This window comes from Opisthocomus hoazin, chromosome 22 (genome assembly GCF_030867145.1).
Source record: "Opisthocomus hoazin isolate bOpiHoa1 chromosome 22, bOpiHoa1.hap1, whole genome shotgun sequence".
NCBI lineage: Eukaryota > Metazoa > Chordata > Aves > Opisthocomiformes > Opisthocomidae > Opisthocomus > Opisthocomus hoazin.
This window is the reverse complement of record NC_134435.1, coordinates 6,870,828-6,886,797: the sequence shown is the minus strand read 5'-3', so window position 1 is coordinate 6,886,797 and position 15,970 is coordinate 6,870,828. Positions and strand designations below refer to the sequence as shown.

Sequence of the window (15,970 nt, the reverse complement as noted above, 5' to 3'; positions counted from 1 at the left end):
GTTCGTTAGAAAATAATAATTAAAAAAAAAAAAAAGCGAAGCTCCCCCCCACCTTCCCCACATGGTCTCACCCCTGTCCCTCCCCCCGTCCCCCTTCTTGGTGGTTTCGTCCGCCCAGCCCCTTCCCGCCGCTTTCGCTCTATGGCTCGCCGCGTGCCTAGAGCGCCCTGCTGACGCCACCGCGTCCCTGGCGGAAGCTGTGCCACTTCCGGCCCCGCGCCGCCTGCCGGGATCGAGGCGGAGCGGCGCGGGGGCTTCCGGCGGGTGCGGGGAGGGGAGCGGGGGCCGCGCGGCCATGTCGACGTCGCTGGGCTCCAACACCTACAACCGGCAGAACTGGGAGGACGCGGTGAGCCGGGGCGGGCGGGGGGCCGGGCCGGGCCCGCCCGGTGCCTCTGCTGGGCGGGCCCGGTGCAGAGCGGGGGTGCTGAGGGGCGGGGGGGGGGTTGGGATCCGCGGCGGTCAGGCCGCTGAGGAGCCGCGGTGCCCGCAGATGCTCGGTCCGCCTTTGTCGTATTTCCCCTCAGCCTGGAGCTCATATTTCCTATTTCGTCATATTTCCCCTCAGCCAGGTCGGGGAGCTCTGGCACCGCGGCCTGGCGTCGTGGCTGCGCCCTCTCCCCGTGGCTCTTGGGGTGGTTTTGCCTCTTCCGAGCACTCCCATGAGCTGAGCTGAGCTGCGTTACCTCAGAGCGTAACGTGAGCGCTGCTGCGGGGGTGAAAGTTGGGTGCAGATTCCTGATTTTCTTTCTTCTCGCTCAATTCAGGACTTCCCCATCCTGTGCCAGACATGCCTTGGAGAAAACCCCTACATTCGGATGGTATGTACGCGTCCGGCCGTGCAGCCCCTTCCTCGTGTTGGCCCTCGGACTGCTGGGTGTCGGGGACCGAAGTGAGGAGATGGCGAGGTGCACGCGCCCTCCTCCTCTGCTGGTTCTGCACAGCAGGTTCCAGCCGTTCTTGGGATATGGCGTCATGGTGTTAGGTATGCGATTTAGGAACAGATCAGTCAGAAAGGAGAGCAAGATGACATCGTCCAGTGTCTAGAGTGCAGGAAATACAAGAAAAGAAAGCTTTGGTGCTGGTAAATCCTGCGACACAGAGAACAGTGAGGTGCTGAAGTATTAGGTAGCACAGTTTCTGAAATGTGAGGAATATGCACCTGGAAAAAGAAGTTAAAACTGTCTGATGAAGGCTGCCCGACCCTAATTTACATCCTGGTTTGTTCACACTCTGTGCGGGGTGAGTCGATTTTATGTCGCTCTCTGCGCTCAGTCCAGTTGTGTGTGCCCTACCTGTACACGATTTCCCCTGCACATTGCCATTCCACTGAGTTTGCTGAGAGAGACTGTGATATTTTTGTGAAACATAACCCCACTGTCAGTATAGGTGATATTGCAACAACTGCTTATTTTCATGGATTTGTTTTATGTAACATCATCTTTGCTTAAAAATTGCTATTAATGTTCGGTTTTAGTCTTGCTTTTCACCGGTATGTGAAATGGGACTTACAGTGCTGTGTTTTTAATGAATGTTTAGAGAACAAAAATGGACTCAAGAGTTTTTTAGAATTTTTTTTTTGTTCATCCTGTTGACCTGCCAAGGTGTAAGCCCAGCAGATGGGTGTGGGTGAGTCTGAATGCAGCATAAGTAGGAAAAAATGACTGTGCTATATAACACCAATGATATGTTTTATGTTCAATTGATGATATTTCATATTTTCTTTTATGGTTTTTTATTGTATTTCAGACCAAAGAAAAATATGGAAAAGAATGCAAGGTATGTGTGTTGTCTTTTGAAGAAAGAACGTCTAAATTGGCGCACATCTAGGGTTAATACATTTTTGTGTTAAGAAACCTGTTGGCTTCAGAAAAGTGCTTATCTGGGTTAACAAAATGTTTCTGTAACTACATAGATTTTCAGGTCAATCTGCTGTGTGCTTTGTTAGACAAAGTCAGTTGGTCTTAAAATAGTAAAATTATTGAAGACTGTTCAGACAGATTTATTTTCCTCAGGTTTATCAGAATTAGGTTTTGTGAATATTGGTGTGCTATACTTGAAGGTATTTCAGCATTTGGAATGATCTCATATTTTCTCTTGCAAGTTTGGTTTTATTCCTAATTGGTGCACAAATAATTGGAGTTTAGGTTTTGCTGTGAATGCTATTCGTGGCTAGGTGGTGATTTGTGTTAGCTGTCTAAGAAATAAGCCATGTTTATTTCTGAGAGAGCAGGAAATATTATTGTTGTCTTGACTGAGGGAAGTAACAGATTTTTTTGCCCCTTTTGTCAATCGTCATCTGAGGTGGGGAGAAGGTATGTGCTGAAATCTCGCTTCCCTTCCTCACACCGTATGTGCAGCGGAAGCAGATGCATCATTCCACAGGGTACGGTAGAGAGCAGCAGTCTTCTTCTGGACCAGAAGTCTCCCTGGGCTTGCTGCTGTGCTGGTGACCGATTGGCCGTTTCTCTCTGATAGCTCTGTACTGACATCACCTGGAGCGAAGGGGAATTTCTTCTTCCTTTGAGTAGATCTGCTTGCAGCATTTGGGTTATTGTCATAAATCAAAAAGACAACAACAAGGAAAGAAACCTTCCTAACACTTTCTCCTGTCAAAGTAAGGCACCAAAGAGAAACAAATATTTCCTGAGGTCTGAATCTTAGCATTAAGATGAAGAAATTGAATTTACGGTTTAAAGAGATTAGATGTGTTTGGACTTTAAGTTTCTGTGCAAGAACCAGAATGGTGACTTCGTTGCTGTGTGGTAGCGATATGAGCGTTGACTTTCTGTCTTTCAGATTTGTGCCAGGCCTTTCACAGTATTCCGCTGGTGCCCTGGCGTTCGTATGCGTTTCAAGAAAACAGAAGTATGCCAGACGTGCAGCAAGCTGAAGAACGTCTGTCAAACCTGTCTGCTTGACCTGGAATATGGTGCGTACCGAAAAACGTAAACTAAGAGAAGAAGGTGGTCTGCTTGCCTCTGAAATGAAAGCTGGTGAAATGTCTTCACGTGTGTGCATGTAATTGGCACGGTTGTCTCTGGACAGTCTTTGATAATCCCGTCTCTCCGGAGGTTCAGGGGCAGCGTGGTGAACCTGAGCAGCGGAGGAGTTCTCTCTGGCTGATGCAGGGTGCAGTAACGATGTCTGCTCTTCCAGTTTGTGCTTCATATGGATTTGGTGGGGGGTTTTTTTCTGTTTCGTTGTAGGTTTGCCTATTCAAGTCCGGGATGCAGGACTCTCCCTTAAGGATGAAATGCCGAAGTCTGACGTCAATAAAGAGTATTACACCCAAAACATGGAACGAGAGGTAGGAGAGTATAGTTATAATCGTGTTCTCTGTGGATGTGTGTAGGGGAGGAAAGGGGAGGAATGACCTAGCTATCTTAAAATCATTTGCTCGCTCTGATTCTGTGCATTAGTTTTCCGTGGTGATATACATATTTATTTGCGTTTCATCTACTGTTTAGATATCCAATTCTGATGGCACTAGACCAGTTGGTGCGCTAGGAAAAGCTACTTCTACCAGCGACATGCTGCTGAAGCTGGCGCGGACCACTCCTTACTATAAACGTAACCGTCCTCACATCTGTTCCTTCTGGGTAAAAGGAGAATGCAAGAGAGGAGAAGAGTGTCCCTACAGGTACCAACACAGCTTAAACAGTTAACCCGTTCACCGTGGGCAGATACAGCTGCCCTCGGGCTGCGAAGGACGGGAAATGCTGCCGTGGGCAGGAGACGCAGCACTGTGATGGGGTCAGTGCCCAGCACTGTGATGGGGTCAGTGCCCAGCACTGTGATGGGGTCAGTGCCCAGCACTGTGATGGGGTCAGTGCCCAGCACTGTGATGGGGTCAGTGCCCAGCACTGTGATGGGGTCAGTGCGGAACGTGCGTTCGGTTGGCACGCGGCGGCAGTGAACGAATCACTGTTGTGGTAGGTTCGTTTGTGGGGAGTTAGCTATGTGGCCTTGTAGCACTTTGCTGAAGTAGCGACTGCAGCTCTTCTCTTGCATAGTTCATTTTTTCCCTGCGTGGCGTCAGTCCCCTCAATCAGAGATCTTTGTGTGTGAACAAGAGGCCATTTGAAATCCAGCTCTTGCATTTTGTAGTGTTGACTGCTGAGCTGTCAGAAGTGCCATTCATTCAGAACTCGAGGCAGTCTTGGCTGCAATTTAAGTTCTCCAGGCTTTTTGTTCCCTTTTGGCGTGTTTATGTGAACAGGGTTAGGCACAGAAGTGACCAGAGGCCTCTGGAGGGGAAGGCAGCAGTTAGAGTCATTTTAATCTGATGCAGCTGTGACTGGTGTTACGAAATGCTTTGTTTTCTGAACCTTAGACATGAGAAACCCACAGATCCAGACGATCCTCTGGCAGATCAGAACATCAAAGATCGTTACTATGGAATTAATGATCCTGTGGCTGATAAACTTCTGAAACGAGCATCAACCATGCCTCGTCTAGACCCCCCTGATGACAAGACTATTACTACGCTGTATGTTGGAGGGCTTGGAGATACTATCACTGAATCGGATCTCAGGTGTGTTGGTGAATTTGTATTGCCCTTGCCTTGTTATTTGACGCTTTGGTTACTGTTCATCTTGAAGTGAGGAACTCTCTCTTGTAAGGAAAAAAAAAAACATAATCTGGTTTTCAGTTTTCGTTAATGGGGAACTGTGGTGGGCAAGTGCAGAGGAGTGCCAGCTTTTTGGAGAACAGATAAACAGGCAGATTTCAAATGCTTTGATTAAATTTTCTCTCTTTAAAGATGAGTCATCATTCTGAGCTGTTGGGGGTACTGTGTTACTCCTTTTACAAGAAAGTCCCGTCACCCTTCTCTAGCTAGCTGTTGAGAAAAGCTGCTGCAGAGTTTTTATCGTTCCATAATAGCACAGCAGGGCAAGAGACTTGATTTCTAATGGTTAGTCTGAACTGGTGATGGAGAAAAGAAAGGATCTGTGCGTATCTGTTTCAGGAGATGATGAGATCCTGTGTACCCTGCAGTGATGAGGAGTGGGATTTCATCACCGTTTTTTTCCCCTACACAGGAATCACTTCTACCAGTTTGGGGAGATTCGGACGATAACTGTAGTGCAGAGACAACAGTGTGCTTTCATCCAGTTTGCCACCCGGCAAGCTGCAGAGGTGGCTGCTGAGAAATCCTTCAACAAGCTCATTGTCAATGGTCGCAGGCTCAATGTCAAGTGGGGGAGGTGAGTGGGGGGGAATCCTTGAGGATGCTGCCACAAGATCCTTTGCTTGGTTGATGCAGTCCTGCTGAGCAGGGTTGGATATTGCGCTGTAGTAGATGCTGATTTGGTATATAGTTGGGGTCCTCTTCCAGTCTGGTTTTCTTTCAGCAGTGGGATCTGGGTTGGAGATGACACAGATTGTGTGAGGGGTTTTGTGGTTGAGGGTTATGAATGAGTTTTTTCAGTTTTCTTTCAAATCCGTCTCCTGTAAGCACGGTTTGCGCACTTTGTACCAGCTGTTTCTGATGTTCTGGGAATTTTTCATCTTTGGCCTGAAGCAATGGATCTGGATTAGATAATGGGAAACTATTGTATTGTGGTGGAATATCTGCTTATCCTGCTTTTTCTCATCCTTGTTCTCAAATGTTTGTCTGGTTTTTAGGTCCCAGGCAGCAAGAGGAAAAGAAAAGGACAAGGAAGGTACTACAGAATCCGGGATAAAGCTGGAGCCAGTTCCAGGACTTCCCGGAGGTAAGGGAGTTGTTTTCATCTCTGAAACACCTAAGGCTGACCTGCTCCCATGAGGGAGGCTGGTGTCAAGCCTCGGAGAGCAGTGACAGAGTCCAGGACAGCAGAGGCACTGCCGAGCCCGGGGTGGGCAGTTAGGCAGGTTTGCGGCGGATCCAGCTGGGATGGGAGGCGAGCTTGGTCTCAAAGCAAATTCGCGATGAAAAGAGGGTTCGTTACGTGATGAGTGAAAAGTTAAAGCGGAATTAAAGTTACTTAGGTCTGAGATACTGGCAACCCACGCTTTTCAAGGCTTGGTTAATGTTTTCCTGATCCAGTGAGTATTGTATGATGGAAAAAGCAAAGCTGGTTTTGGGTGACGAAACATGGTGGCTGTTCTGGAGTTACAGTGCGGTCCCGCTACTCGCTCCGGTTCGGACATGCAGTAGTAGCAGCAGTTTGCCCTTGCAGAAGAGCTGAGTGTGCCTCCTCTCTGAAGGGAGGTACCTCTGCGTATCTCGACTGAGAGATGTTTCCATAATCACTGTGTGTTTTTTCTGCAGCTCTCCCCCCTCCTCCAGCTGCAGAAGAGGAGGCTTCTGCAAATTACTTCAACCTACCTCCGAGCGGCCCTCCAGCCGTGGTTAACATTGCCTTGCCACCTCCTCCTGGCATTGCTCCGCCGCCGCCTCCAGGTACGTGGGTTTCCCCTGCGGGTGGGGTGTCTGGCTCAGCTGTAGATGATCTAGTCCTCCTTGCTTGGCTGCACCGCAGCACTGGTGCATGCCCCGAGTTGATTTTCCTCATCGCCGATCATACAGTGTAAACCAACGATCTGAAATGAGCTGTCAGCACAGTTTAATTAAACTGAGCTGCCTCCTGTGGTATGTATTCACTTGCAAAGTCTCAGGCATGTCAGAGATCCCTGTTACTGGTACTGAGACATACTCAGTGCTTTTACTGGCCGTGTAAATGCCACGTTAACCTGAACTGCAAAGGGTAATTCTGCAGCTTGTGGAATGCCAGCCTGCGTTTGGCTGTGCGTATGTATCTATCCGGCAACCCCCTTTTATTTACGGGATGTCAGACCCTTGTGGATGCGTTTGTTTTGCTCCACAGTTGAACAGAAAGCATTTAGATTGGCGTTACAGACAGCTCTCCGGTCCCCCCACTGGCTTTTATCTGCGAGTAAGGTGTGTGCTGGGTAAGGATTGCCCCCCGTTGTACTGGAAAGAGAGGAAGGAGTCTGGGGATGTGAGGAGCCATGGGAGATGTCCACCGTTCTCAGGCACAGCCGTAAGCCAGCTGCTTTCTGCCGGTAGTTTCCAGCAGCAGGACATCTGCCTTCACCGTTCCGTTGCTTTGTCTGAACCTGACAACTTTGTTCCTGCAGGTTTCGGCCCGCACATGTTCCACGCCATGGGGCCCCCGCCTCCCTTCATGAGAGCCCCGGGCCCCATCCACTACCCGTCGCAAGATCCGCAGAGGATGGGTGCCCACGCGGGGAAGCACAGCAGCCCCTAGCACGGCATGCCGCCCTCCTCCTCTAAGTAAATGTTACTTTCTAGTTACCATGGTAGCGGCGTATGTTGAGCTGTGGGTGAGCTAGAGAAGCCTTATTCCCCTGCTTGCAGACACGGGGCGAGCCGAGCTCCGTGTCCTCGCTAGCTGATCGGATGGGTGATAGGTCCCGGGTCTTTCGTTTAGTGTTGGGGGGTGGGGGTGGGGCGGGGGGCAGACAGAAGGGCTGTCGGGGCTCTGTGGATCAGGTGAATTACAGTGCTATCAGTGTATCCCACTTTGGAAATAAACTGCTGGAAAAACAAAACCAAACCCTTTTCAAGCCCGTTTGATATCCTCAGTCTGAACACTATGGGCTGCTTAAATATAACCAGAGATTCTTGTCTATGTCAGGTAATTAATGACGTGTTACTCTAATGAGGTATTAAACCAGGACTGAAGAAGGGCTGAAAAACAAGCTTTTCAGACGTGCCAAACCCATGGCTTTGCCTTACTACTGCCACAGAATTTTCCTCCCTCCTTTTTCCTGACTTCCTGCTTAAAAAAAAACAAAAACGAAAAACCCAAACTTTTTTGATGCTTCACTTGTACTCCTGCCTGTCCTGAGCAAGATGAGCGTCCGGTGGTGCGAGCAGCCCCCGAGCAGCGCAGGTGCGAGGTGGAGCGGGGCCAGCGGTTGCCCGTGTCGGTGGGTGCAGGCCCCCAGAGGCTGGGCTCGTGGTGGCCGCAGGGGAGGATGTGGTGCAGCTGCCCGCTTGGTGAGGGGGGGTTTGGAGCCCGGGTGGGGCTTTTGGGGCCTGTGGATACCGTCTGCTCTTAAACTGTGAGGTGGATCCCCCTCCGTCCTGCTCTGATAAGACATGAGACTTTTCTTTCTGTGCTCCAGCTCTAGTGCTTGCCCAGGAGCAGCTGTGTCCTGCATGGAGCCTGCCGTTGAGTGAGATGTATGCACACATGGCTGGAGGGTTGGAAGTGTGTCTGTATGTCAGCTGCTTTCACGTAATGGATCTGTGGACAGCTTTCTGTAAAGCAAAACTTGATGGGACCTGTTCTGAAGCTTCACCTGCTTGTTTTAAAAAGAATGCATTAAAATATTTGAATTTTTCAACACTCTGCCTAGACCCTGCTTCCTGCAGCACAGTGTCTGAGGAATTTGATTTATATTTGGCTGCTGCCAAAGCCAAGATGCAGAGCGGGCAGCGGCAGCAGGTCCACGTTTTAGTTCTGGGTGCTGCCCTGTGCGATGCCCCTGGGTCCCACCAGTCCTGCCAGCCCTGCCAGGCTGTCAGAGGTGGCACCAGGGGCATGGCTGGCGGGCAGGCTGGCTTTCTCTGGAGAAAGAGCTGGGCTTTGGGCGTAGGTGACTTAGTTTTTGTCAGGGAAGAGCCACCCCCAGGCAGCACTGGAGGACGGGCAGAGGTCTGCTGGTGGGTCGGGCAGGGCTGCAGCGTTTGCCACCGCTCTGCAGTCGGGGCCCGTGAGCGCTGTGCAGAGGCCTCAAATGCAAGCAGGCTTTACATTATCGCAATTTATTTATTTATTATTTCCAGCCAGGTCCCCAAGGGTACACGAGTTCTTCAGCTGATGGACAAAGGAGAAAGATGGGTTTGGAACAGGACAGCAGCTGAGCATCATAAATTCATGTTTAAGGAGCAGACTTTTTTTCTTTCCTTTTGCTTGTCCCCTCCTGCTGCTGGGGGAAGAACAGAGCGATGAAAGTTTCCTGCCTGAATGGTGCGTTGTGGCAGCAGAATCCCTGCGTGGGATTTGCTCCGCGCATCTGTCTGCACAGCGTTACAAATGCACCTCACAAGCGAGGCGGCCGATAACCGCGTTTTTACCACAAAACTTACTTGCCCGGTTTAACCGCAGTGGTGGAAAAAGAAACTTTTATCCTGATGCTCCTGCTGTTGCCAGGTTAAGGAAGGGGAACAGTAGGAACCTGACAAAAGCCGCTGTAGAAAGCCTGTGTTAAGTTGGGGTTTTTGTTAGCGGGGGTTTCCAGATGTTCTGACGACTGTCCTACAGACTGTTAGCTGCATGTCCCGCTGCCTGTCACTGCTGAAAACACTCCTGTAGTCAAATCCTCGCTGCTGGTTTTTACATTCATGGAGAAGCTTGCGCCGGAGCCAGGGCTGTGCTGCTTTCCCTTCCCGCCGATGTCAGAGTCCCCCCGCGCCCTGGCAGTGTCTTCAGACCGGTGCCGTTCTGCAGCACAGCGGGTCCAGGCGGGCTGGTCCTTACTGACCACCTCCGTGAAGCAAATCTGGCCGAAGTCAACCCAAGGGCTCGGGTGTTCAAGCAAGGCATGCAAATAGCAGGAGGGGAGGGGAAATAACAGCTTGCCAAGTGCTAGCCAGTAGCTTGTGGAAAATGGGGCACAAATTTCCAGCTTCCATGGTTCCCCTCCCATCCATCCTGGCTGTGCTGTAGATGTGTTGATAAATAAACACGCTCGGTTCATCATCTGTTTTTTGTTGTGCAGCCAGGCCCAAGGTAGCTGCTTTTAACATGCCAGTGTCTCCAGTAACTTGTTTTGCTGGTGTTCTTCTTCAGTTATCACCTCCTCTCGCCGTCCTGATGGGGATGACAGATGCAGAGTTGTCCCGAAGATGGAATTTCTCTGCAAAGGCACCAGCTGTCGGAGCAGGTCTTGTGCATCGGCGAAGGAGCAGCGGGACAGCTCGGTGTGGCCCTGCCGTTTTCCGCGAGGCAGGGCAGAGGACAGGCTGTACGGGGGGTTCTGTACGGGAGCTTACAAGGATCTGCTTGCACTAACGGTGAGCACTTGGCCGGTTAGCTTAGCGCTGAGCACCCTTGTGACAGTGGCTGGTACGAGGGGAATTCCAAATGGTCCCAGACCTGGGCTTGTTCAGGTCCCACTGAAGAGGATGACAACCCGAGACCACTAGCTTAGCTTTCACGAAGAATACTTACTCTCCTCTCCCCTACCCTGCGCAGTGTGTTGGAGTCTAGCGAGAAAAGCAGCCGTAGCGATGGGGAAAGGAGCACGCGTCCTACAGCTCGTCGCTCTCCGGTAGAACCCGCACCCAGCCTTGCGGCACTCTGTTGAAGTTGCGTCTGTGGGAGATCACCTCCAAAACGCTGAGGGTCTCCAGCTCCACGGTGGGCATGGAGAACGGGTCGCCGACCAGTGCTCTGTCGAAGGGGGTGGGAGTCCTGCAGCACGAGAAGAAGCAGACGGCGCGTCATGAGGAGAGGTTGTGCGCGTTGTAAAGGTGATGGAAGAAGCAGGTTTGCATTTACTAACTCTGAGCCCAGCAGCAACCTGTAGCAGATGGCAACCCTCCTCCTCCTCCTCCCCAGGATGCCGTTAGCGGCTCTGCTAGCCCAGCGAGCTGCCTCTGTACAGAGCCAACCTCAACCCCAGCTTCGGTGAGCCCGGAGAGCGGTGCTTGGTGCCTGAGCATCAGTGGCCACGCAGGGGAGGGATGAAGCGCGTTGCTGCCTTCGCCGTAGTCTCTCTTGATGGGCTTTGCAACAGCAAGAGCGAAGTTTCGTGTGTGGAAGGGGTGAGATTAAGAGAGCGGGTGACGGTGACAAACTCCCTGGGCTCTAAAAGGTGACTCGGCCGCCACTGCTGTGTTCTGCAGAGGGCCGAGGGAGCCTCCCAACTGCTCTAGCACGTGTGCAGGCAAATGTCTCACCCCAGGCTGCCTTCTGGGACAGCTTCTCTTGAATTCTGACTAACGGGGGGAGCAGCGCGGGGGCAAGAGCTGTCATCTCTTCCTGGAGAAACGTGGAAAGGGACCGGGGTAGAGAGTGCCAGCCCCGAAAAGCTGAGAATGTTGGTTTTGGAGCAGCGCGTGGAGGCTGAGCTATCAACGAGGCATAGCTGGGAGTGTTTGCTTTGGGAAGCACTGCTCCAACGTGAGTAACGCGGCACCGTTTGGCAATGGTGCCTGAGGGAGAAATAAGGGGGGAAAGGTAAATGAGAGGGGTTTGCTCCAGAAACTTTCTCCCTTCTAAGAAAAGACAGTCCTTTTCAAAACTTGGTTTTCCTTCTCTCTTAGGGCAGCACAGTTTAGGCATCACCTGAAGGTCTTTGCATCACAGCCCGAGTGCTTAAATTGGGAGTAAATCAGTCTACTGTGACGCAGTTGCTGTTGGGATGGTGAACTTGCCCTTGCCCTGTGACCCATGTAAGCTGTGCTGGGATTCACCTAGCTCTAGGCAAGACCACTGGCTTCTCGCTAGCTGATTTGTTCCGAAAAGCTTGTTTTTCTGCAGTTTGGTATTTGATGAACTGAGAAGTGATTTAAAAGCCAACAGCTTGGAAGATCATGAAAAGCCCAGTTAAAAGCAGATTGGCTCTCTGAATCTGCATGCCTCGGTGAAGAATTAGAGGAGGTGGCGAGAGGCTTGGTGTTAAATTAGCATCCATCTGTATTAAATAACAGCTCAAGACTTTAAATAGAAAGGCAGCATGTGAGAAGGGAGAAATGGGACAGGGTAAAGCATTATTCAGAAACATGCCCTTGCTTCGGTCCCTGTCCGTAAATAAATACGGAGGCAGGAGCATGGCTAAATGTTGAAAGAAAAGAGCCAAGTGTCTGCAGCAGCTTCTTGTTCTCCTCCTACGGCACCTCCTCAGATGTTACCGTTCCAGGAAAGCTCAAGGTGGCCGAGTAACTGGGAAGGAGACCTTGAGGGAACAGCTCACGCAGCCCCTTTGCTTTTCCGCATTTGTCCAGGGCTGCCCCTGGCTTCTTGTCCCTTCTGTTAACCTTGTCTCCCTCAGCTCCACTCCAGTGCAAACCAGTGCGCTGCCACGCTTTCACTGGTGTGGAAGGGGAAGCACAGGGAGGCTGAATGTGCAGCAGCCTTGAGCTGTGCCCCACGGCAAAACCCTGGAGCCGAGGGTGAGAAGAACGGCAAAGGGACAGCAGCAGCATCACCTCAGCTCCGCCGGCCGATCTCGGCCCGTTGGGACGTGGTGCCCACGCAGAGGGGCTGCAACCAGGCGTTGGGAGCGCAGCAGCCGTGACCCCCGCAGCTCAGATTCAACGCTGGTGCGGGGTCCGCCAAGCACCATGGCAGACGGTCTGATGGGCAGCAGTGCTGTGTCCCCGTGGGGAGCTCCAGTGGCAGCTTGCCTACTGGAAGGTGATGCTGGCCAGACCACCAAGGCTAATGTGCTTTCATCCTCATGAAAGAGGCTTTCAGGGAGAAGGAGAACCGGGACCTTGGTTTGCAGATTCCCTGGGATGATGTTCAGCTTAAAGGTTCAGTTCTCATTATTCTACCTTGGGCTGCTGGTGCTTTGCTACCACCAGATCTCCCATCTCCCGAATCCCCATCAAGCACCTTTCCAGACTTGAGACTTGCCTTGGCGGTCTCCGCTCCAGGGTCCTAAGCTCAACCCCAGGGTGATGTGGCGGTGCGAGGAGGCATGGCAGCCATGCTCTGTTGGAAGCAGCCGCAGGGCATGGAGGTGGCCAGACTCCAACAGAAACTCCCCGGCCTGGAGACGTCAGCCTCAAGCAGGTGTTTGGAGGGAATTTGGAAGGAATTGGGTGACCTCTTAGCACCTTGCGGGAAGATTAACCTCACAGCCCCACTGCTTCCAGCAGCTGCTTGGATACCTTAAGGAAGCTAGGAGAGACTTGGCACACTGTGCCGTTCCTCCACCCAGCCCACAGCTGAGCCCGGCTGGGAACAGCAGCGATTCCTCCTCCAGGACCACGTGCGTGAGAATTAGTCCTCCCAAATTTCAGCCCCGAGGCTACCCCGTGAGACCAAGCTGCTTAAGGCCGCGCAAAAAAACGGTGGTGGAGCTGAAAGGAGATCTGGGGAGGTGCTGGAGGCAAGGACCTTTGCAGAGGGGTCACGGAGGAGCTCCTGAGAAGAAAAAGAGCAACCTGAGCCCCTGCTGCTCCCTTGTGGAGTATAAAGAGGACATGGCCCACTGTGGTTCCCTGGTAGAGTGGTAGGTGCTTCTTGAGGCTGAAGGGCTTGGCCAAGGGATGGACAGGCTGGCGGTGCCTGCTCCTCGGCTAGTATTACCTGTTGAAGCTCCTGAAGTCCCATGGACAGGGTCTCACCAGCGGCTGGTTCTCGCCGTGCACAGCGTTGTCCTTGTCACCAAGGAGCTCCTGCCACGGGGAGCGGTAGCCCTTGGGGATGGCAGTGACGTTGAACTTCTCTGGAGGGACTTCTTTGAGGGGGCCTGAGTACCCTGTGTGGGAGGAGAGAGACGGTGTGGGCTGCTGCGGCCACAGCCGGGCTGGGGCATCGTCCCAAGCAGGAGAGGGGAGACTGGGAACAGCCCTGGCTTCACACAGCCCTGGGGGACCTGCTGCTGGGGGCAGGGTTATGTATATATGACATAAACATGTTATATATTTGTCTATATAAAATCTCTGACGGAGGGCCTGGGGGACCAGCTCACTGCCTCCAGCCCCACGTCACTGAGGTTACAACAGTGTAGTCTTTGGGGTGTAGGTGGCCTTTACCCGGGGCCAGAGCGTCGGGGTTGAGGACTTTGCTCATCTGCAAGACTTTCTCCGTCTTCTTGGGCACTTCGGGGGGGCCGCCCTGGGGCGATGCTGCGACGTGGAGCTCGGAGTGATAGCTCTGCTGGCCCCCGGCATCCTCCCCTGCCTGCGGAGGGGAGAGTCAGCGGGCGCGGGAGCAGCCCCTGCCCCGGCTGGGGCTCGGGAGGCTGGTGAAGGCACCTCGGAGCTTCCTCCAGCTGCTCACCGTCAGCTCGTTTGCCGTTCCCTCCAGGTCAGCTGTCTTGGTGAGGTGTGAGCCACCCGCACCCAGGCCTGGATGCTGCAGGAGGCGAGGAGAGGGGTTACTGGGTGCAGAGGGGGACCAGCACCCTTGCTCTTCGGTGGATGCTGAATCTGATGCTTGCCCGTCTCCATGCCCAGCCCACCAAGCCATCTCCGCTCTCCATTCGTCTCAGCTGAGACCCCCAGCCCCACAAGGAACCGCTTCCCTGCAAAGGCTGCGAGAGCCGGGGAAGGGCTGTCCCGCTCGGAGCCGGGGGTCAGCCGCAGACCCACCTCCCGGGAGCCGCCGGGATGCTCGTAGACGAAGCGCTGCATCCGCCTCTGGCGCTGCTGGAAGAGCTGGGAGCCGCGGTTGTTCCGCAGGGAGAGCTCCTCGATCATCAGGTCCTGCGGCGTGCTCATCTTCTTGCCCAGGTCCAGCCGGGGCACTGGGGAGGCCGGGGGGGAGCAGCTGAGGCTGCTGCGGCGCTGGGGACCCCCGCGCCCAGCGCAAGGACAGAGTGTCCCCTCCCCGGGGTCCCTGTGACACGGCTCAGCCATGCGCCCATGCCGGGAGCTGTGCCAGGGACCAGCATTTCCTCGGTGGGGGGAGTTTAGGGGCACCCACCCTAGGCAGGGGGTGCAGCACTGCCCTGGGACCAGCGGCACCCCCAGCCCCCCCCCTTACCGTCTTCAGGGCCCGGTTTCATGATGGTCATCACTTGCTGCCGCACTCCTGGGGCAGCTCTGCGGGAGAGGGACGGATTCTGCCTGGCTGGAAGAGAGAGGCAGCCCCGGGGTGATGCTGAGCATGGGGACACATCAGCCCGGGGCGTGCTGCGGGGGGAGGCCAGGCTTCAGCTGAGCATCGCCCCTGGCCAGTGTCATCCCCCAGCATCTCCCCTGGCCAGCATCATCCCACAGCATCTCCCATGGCCAGCATCATCCCTGAGCATCCCCCCTGGCCAGCGTCATCCCCCAGCACTGCTCCTGGCCAGCATTATCCCTGAGTGTCACCCCTGGCCAGCATCATCCCCGCACCAGTCTCCATTTGCTTCAGTAGATGTAGGAAAATGTCCAAAGTGTTCCACCTCTCAGGCCCTACTTGTCATCATTCCTCTCTGCCTTTCTGTAGGGCAGAAAATGTCCCCAGTTCTGTCCTTGCCCACAGCGAGCCGGTGTCCTCGCGTCCTGAGCCCTCTTGGAGCAGCACCCGCTGCCCACAGCCTGTCCCCCCAGCCAGCACCTCCGCCTCAGCAGAGCTATTTTCAGCTGCTGGCCCCGAGGGTGCGGGAGCCACAACCCCGACCCTGCCGGGGAGCCGGCGAGCCCAGCCAGCACAGAGACGGGGTGCGGGGTCACTGTCCCCGCTTCTGGGGCTGGGTTGCTCCTCAGCTTCCAGCTTCATCGCGGGGCGGTGGCTGGAGCCCAGCCCCGGTCCGAGCCCCCCGAGCTGCCCACCCACAGCAGCACCCTTCCGCGCGGCCGGGGCGTTTGGCTCAGCAGGGGCGAAGCTTGGCCCTGTTTGGTGCATCTCCCGCCCCTCGGCTGGGGCTGATGCTGTGCAGCTTGCCCGGAGAGCCCTGGGGAGCAGGGGGTCCCTGCGGGGCTGCGGCTGCCTGGCACACGGCTCCCCGCCAGCTCCCAGTTCAACGTTCGTCATCGGCACAGCGAGCCTGGGACCTGCACCCCGTCCTTCCCCCAGTGTCCCCTCCAGGGAGACCATTCCTGACCCCCACGGTGGCAATGTCCCCACCGCCAAGGCTGGGATGTCCCCCAGCCCCTTGCACCCACCCCCCCTTGCCGACCCCAGGGTGGGCTCTCATCTCCCCTACCTGGCCAGGGGAGATGCCGGGGACTGAAGATGCTCTCGCGCTGCGCTGGGGACGAGGCCGAAGCCAAGCTGCTGCCACCCGCGCTCGGTAGCCCCGGCTGGCCCTCGGCGGCACCCCCGGGCTCCCTGCCGCTCGCCCCGACCCGTGCTGGGCTCCAGCCCAGATGCCACGGTCCGGC

At 54.3% G+C, this 15,970-nt stretch overlaps 2 protein-coding genes across 3 annotated transcripts; one reads left to right on the top strand and one right to left on the bottom strand.

The window, feature by feature from the left end:
• Window positions 1-227: 227 nt before the first annotated feature.
• Window positions 228-8,325, top strand: RBM22 (RNA binding motif protein 22). The gene is made up of 12 exons (XM_075441726.1): window positions 228-349; window positions 768-821; window positions 1,750-1,779; window positions 2,800-2,932; window positions 3,210-3,310; window positions 3,471-3,643; window positions 4,337-4,537; window positions 5,046-5,210; window positions 5,632-5,720; window positions 6,260-6,391; window positions 7,090-7,246; window positions 8,104-8,325. The coding sequence occupies exons 1-11, from the start codon at window positions 296-298 to the stop codon at window positions 7,218-7,220; spliced, it is 1,263 nt and encodes a 420-aa protein (XP_075297841.1). The 5' UTR covers window positions 228-295; the 3' UTR covers window positions 7,221-7,246; window positions 8,104-8,325.
• A 405-nt stretch (window positions 8,326-8,730) lies between these two features.
• On the bottom strand, window positions 8,731-15,970 carry MYOZ3 (myozenin 3). Of its 2 annotated transcripts, none has more exons than XM_075441801.1 (7): window positions 15,793-15,970; window positions 14,646-14,728; window positions 14,252-14,406; window positions 13,941-14,015; window positions 13,694-13,841; window positions 13,245-13,416; window positions 8,731-10,397 (listed from the first exon to the last, which is right to left on the bottom strand). In XM_075441801.1, exons 2-7 carry the CDS (start codon window positions 14,674-14,676, stop codon window positions 10,235-10,237), a joined length of 744 nt encoding a protein of 247 aa, XP_075297916.1. In that variant the 5' UTR covers window positions 14,677-14,728; window positions 15,793-15,970; the 3' UTR covers window positions 8,731-10,234. The 2 variants fall into 2 exon arrangements, with proteins under 2 accessions (XP_075297916.1, XP_075297915.1); XM_075441800.1 differs by having other exon boundaries at window positions 14,646-14,732; window positions 15,793-15,969.

Excerpts from the sequence above, each read along its gene's own strand:
- RBM22 (XM_075441726.1), top strand. The coding sequence starts at position 296 with ATGTCGACGTCGCTGGGCTCCAACACCTACAACCGGCAGAACTGGGAG. Across the intron at positions 3,311-3,470 it reads CCCAAAACATGGAACGAGAG|ATATCCAATTCTGATGGCAC; the intron begins GTAGGAGAGTAT and ends TCTACTGTTTAG. Across the intron at positions 6,392-7,089 it reads TGCTCCGCCGCCGCCTCCAG|GTTTCGGCCCGCACATGTTC; the intron begins GTACGTGGGTTT and ends TTGTTCCTGCAG.
- MYOZ3 (XM_075441801.1), bottom strand. The coding sequence starts at position 14,676 with ATGACCATCATGAAACCGGGCCCTGAAGACG. Across the intron at positions 14,407-14,645 it reads GAAACCGGGCCCTGAAGACG|TGCCCCGGCTGGACCTGGGC; the intron begins GTAAGGGGGGGG and ends CGGCCTCCCCAG. Across the intron at positions 10,398-13,244 it reads GACTTCAGGAGCTTCAACAG|GACTCCCACCCCCTTCGACA; the intron begins GTAATACTAGCC and ends CTCGTGCTGCAG.